This window comes from Pseudonaja textilis, unplaced genomic scaffold, assembly GCF_049901715.1.
Source record: "Pseudonaja textilis isolate UNSWEBS1 unplaced genomic scaffold, rPseTex1.2 PTEXCTG222, whole genome shotgun sequence".
In the NCBI taxonomy this organism is placed as follows: Eukaryota; Metazoa; Chordata; class Lepidosauria; order Squamata; family Elapidae; genus Pseudonaja; species Pseudonaja textilis.
Window position 1 is genome coordinate 1 of NW_028262536.1, and position 4,155 is coordinate 4,155.

General features: G+C 54.7%; 1 protein-coding gene across 1 annotated transcript; it reads left to right on the forward strand.

Moving 5' to 3' along the window:
- Positions 1–319: 319 nt before the first annotated feature.
- LOC113454842 (interferon-induced protein with tetratricopeptide repeats 5-like) lies at positions 320–2,402 on the forward strand. The gene is made up of 2 exons (XM_087918702.1): positions 320–1,987; positions 2,109–2,402. Exon 1 carries the CDS (start codon positions 410–412, stop codon positions 1,685–1,687), a length of 1,278 nt encoding a protein of 425 aa, XP_087774828.1. The 5' UTR covers positions 320–409; the 3' UTR covers positions 1,688–1,987; positions 2,109–2,402.
- The last annotated feature ends 1,753 nt before the right edge of the window (positions 2,403–4,155 follow it).

The window sequence follows — 4,155 nt, forward strand, 5'->3', positions numbered from 1 at the left end:
GCCATCCCCCTTACCTTCTCAGGCCAGGTGAGGAGGGATGGAGAGGGGAAGGGAGGGGCCAGTCAGTGGTGGGATCAGCCGACAGGAAGCCGCAGCAGAGGGCCGAAGGAGCCACAGGTTGCAGACCCCTGGTCCAGACAGCGGCAGGGTCTGCTCCCCCAGGAGTGGCCAGCCTGAACAGCTCCGTGGGTGGTCAACACATTAACTGAGTCCACTACACACACACACACACACACACACACACACACACACACACACAAACAAGGAAGGCGTCCTTTGCCACTCACCCGGGCCTCCTCCACTTTTGTCTTCTCCTTCCCCCACTCCCCTCCCCTACTGCAGACCCCTGAAGGAGAAGCTCCAGCGCCTTCAGTGTCACTTCACCTGGGACTTTGAGGTCAAGGACAAGATGAACATCCGACACACCTTGATTACTCTGGCTTTCCGCCTGGAGCACGGCCCCCTCTGCAACCGGGGCACCTACCTTGCCCTCAAGGCCTACCTGCACCACCTGGAGGGGAGCCCCAAAGAGGCCCTGGCCATCCTGCAGGAAGCCAAGGAGGTCCTGAGGAAGGAGCCCCAGGGGACCTTCTCACGCCAGGCCCTGCTGGTGTACGGGAACTACGCCTGGATCTATTACCACTTGACCGATTATGACAAGGTGGATCTCTACTTGGCCCAGATCCGCCAGATCTGCCGGGACCTATCCAGCCCTGAGCCTTACTCCGCCCCGATCCCGGAGGTCTACGCCCAGAAGGGCTGGTCCCTCTTGGCCATGGGCTTCCGGAATGGCCATCTGGCCAAGGAATGTTTCCAGAAGGCCCTGGAGCTGCAGGAATCAAGCGTGGAGCTGCAGGAGGGCCTGGCTTTCTCCGCCTTCGCTTCCTGGACACACTGCTATGACGAGAAGTTAGAGGAAGAGAGCCAGAAGTGGCTGGAAGGGCTGATCTGTAGCCACCCCGAAAATTATGAAGCCAAAGTATACTTGGCACAGATTCTCTGTAGGAAAGATAATGAAAGGGCGTGGCATCTTGCCAACGATGTGGTGCAGAACAGTCGCAACCCAGAACTCCTGAGAATTGCCGCCAAGGTTTATAAGTTCCACTTTCTCTCCAAGGCCATTTCCACCCTCAAGAAGGCCATCTCCCTCTGCGGTGATTACTATCTCCTGTACTACGACCTAGGCATCTGTTACATGGATCTCTTAGATCAAGAATCCGACGAGTACCGACCGTCGATCGTGAAGGCGGCCATTGGGTACTTCAAACGGGCTCTGGAAGCCAATCCTGAATCCATGTTTTCCCAGCTGAAGCTGGCGAAGTTGTACGGAGAACGGTGCCCGCTTTACGAGGAGGAGGTGTACCTGGGCATGATGGAGGCCCTGCCAACCGCCAGCAAGAGGTGCCAGCAGTCTTTCTATATTCATTGGGGGGATTTCCTCGTCCGGAAGAAGGGGAAGAAGCAGGCAGCGCTGCGGGCGTACGAGGCCTGCTTGGCGGTGCCCGGGGACCACCCTCTGGAGCGGAAGCAGTTGGGGCAGCGTCTGAAAGAGCTGGCCAGGGTCTTCCATTTTGAAGGCGAGACGGAACAAGAGAGAGTTGTCCGCCGTCTGCTGCATGAAATGGAAGCAAAGCATCAGGGGGGGCCATCTGCAGGCCTTGCCTCCGCCTCACGCAACCATCCCTAGGAGCCAGCTGGGGCCATCGGGATGCTGCAGCCCCCGATGGCTGGTGGTCCCTCTCAGCCCTGAGCTGCTCCTTCCTGCGGTGTTGCCGGAAAGGAAAATAGCCTCTGTGAAAACCTCTTCTTCATTTTCTTCCTTCCCCTCTTTAGTGCCTGGTTACTCCAGGGTGCACTCTGAACAATTCTACAACTCTGCTGTTTGCAGATAAAAACCTGGTTGCAACGTAGAAGATTGTGCCAGGTTTTATATGCATGGGCACTTAAAAAGAAAAAAAATCCATCCGAGCGTGACTCGTGCCACAAAGTGGAATTAAGAATGATCTAGTGAAGAGGTTTCCAAAATGGATCACTTTAAGACTTGCGGACTTCAACTCCCAGAATTCCTCAGCTCTGCTACCTGAATTCTGGGAGTTGAAGTCCACAAGTCTTAAAAGCTGCCAAGGTTGCAGCCCCTTGATATGTAGTTCCTCTGTGTGTGATGGATTCCATGTGCCCTCCACTAACCGTTTCCCCTACCGCCATCTAATGCTCCTACCCCTCCTCTTCCCTTTTGTCTTTTGCTGTTGCCATATAGACATATCCTTTGATCACTTTTAGCTTTCCAAAATTATTTTCTTGAGTGAATTGTATTTTTAATGGCCTCATTGTCTTTATGGAGTCTTTGAGCATAAGAAAGACTGGATTACTGTGAAGGCACTTAATAAAACCTTGAGATCATCTTTCTTGCCCTTCTCCTCTTAAGTACGGGTGCCACTAATGTACCCACACCCCATGCCCAAGTTTCCAGTGGGATCATTAGGGGACATGAGATTGTGAGACTGGGAGTTCTAGTCCTGCCTTAGGCAGGAAAGCCAATTGGGTGACTTTGGGCCAATCCCCGGGAGACTGGGAGTTCTAGTCCTGCCTTAGGCAGGAAAGCCAATTGGGTGACTTTGGGCCAATCCCGGGAGACTGGGAGTTCTAGTCCTGCCTTGGGGAAGCATGGGTGACTTTGGGCACTGGAGACTGGGTTCTAGCTGCCTTAGGCAGGAAAGCCTGGAGTTCTAGTCCTGCCTTAGGCAGGAAAGCCAATTGGGTGACTTTGGGCCAATCCCCGGGAGACTGGGAGTTCTAGTCCTGCCTTAGGCAGGAAAGCCAATTGGGTGACTTTGGGCCAATCCCCAGGAGACTGGGAGTTCTAGTCCTGCCTTAGGCAGGAAAGCCAATTGGGTGACTTTGGGCCAATCCCGGGAGACTGGGAGTTCTAGTCCTGCCTTAGGCAGGAAGCCAATTGGGTGACTTTGGGCCAATCCCGGAGACTGGGAGTTCTAGTCCTGCCTTAGGCAGGAAAGCCAATTGGGTGACTTTGGGCCAATCCCGGAGACTGGGAGTTCTAGTCCTGCCTTAGGCAGGAAAGCCAATTGGGTGAATCCCGGAGACTGGGAGTTCTAGGCCTTCCGGTGACTTTGGGCAATCCCCGGAGACTGGGAGTTCTAGTCCTGCCTTAGGCAGGAAAGCCAATTGGGTGACTTTGGGCCAATCCCGGGAGACTGGGAGTTCTAGTCCTGCCTTAGGCAGGAAAGCCAATTGGGTGACTTTGGGCCAATCCCGGGAGACTGGAGTTCTAGTCCTGCCTTAGGCAGGAAAGCCAATTGGGTGACTTTGGGCCAATCCTCGGGAGACTGGGAGTTCTAGTCCTGCCTTAGGCAGGAAAGCCAATGGGTGACTTTGGGCCAATCCCGGAGACTGGGAGTTCTAGTCCTGCCTTAGGCAGGAAAGCCAATGGGTGACTTTGGGCCAATCCCGGGAGACTGGGAGTTCTAGTCCTGCCTTAGGCAGGAAAGCCAATTGGGGAGCCTGGGAGTTCAGTCCTGCCTTAGCAGGAAGCCAATTGGGTGACTTTGGGCCAATCCCCGGGAGACTGGGAGTTCTAGTCCTGCCTTAGGCAGGAAAGCCAATTGGGTGACTTTGGGCCAATCCCGGGAGACTGGGAGTTCTAGTCCTGCCTTAGGCAGGAAAGCCAATTGGGTGACTTTGGGCCAATCCCGGGAGACTGGGAGTTCTAGTCCTGCCTTAGGCAGGAAAGCCAATTGGGTGACTTTGGGCCAATCCCGGGAGACTGGGAGTTCTAGTCCTGCCTTAGGCAGGAAAGCCAATTGGGTGACTTTGGGCCAATCCCGGGAGACTGGGAGTTCTAGTCCTGCCTTAGGCAGGAAAGCCAATTGGGTGACTTTGGGCCAATCCCCGGGAGACTGGGAGTTCTAGTCCTGCCTTAGGCAGGAAAGCCAATTGGGTGACTTTGGGCCAATCCCCGGGAGACTGGGAGTTCTAGTCCTGCCTTAGGCAGGAAAGCCAATCCCCAGGAGACTGGGAGTTCTAGTCCTGCCTTAGCTATGCAAGTCAGTTGGGTGACTTTGGGCCAAGCACTCAGTCCAACACACCTCACAGGGTTGTTTTTTGTAGGGAAAATAGGAGTAGGAAGATGTGCTGGAT

Excerpts from the sequence above, each read along its gene's own strand:
- LOC113454842 (XM_087918702.1), top strand. The coding sequence starts at position 410 with ATGAACATCCGACACACCTTGATTACTCTGGCTTTCCGCCTGGAGCAC.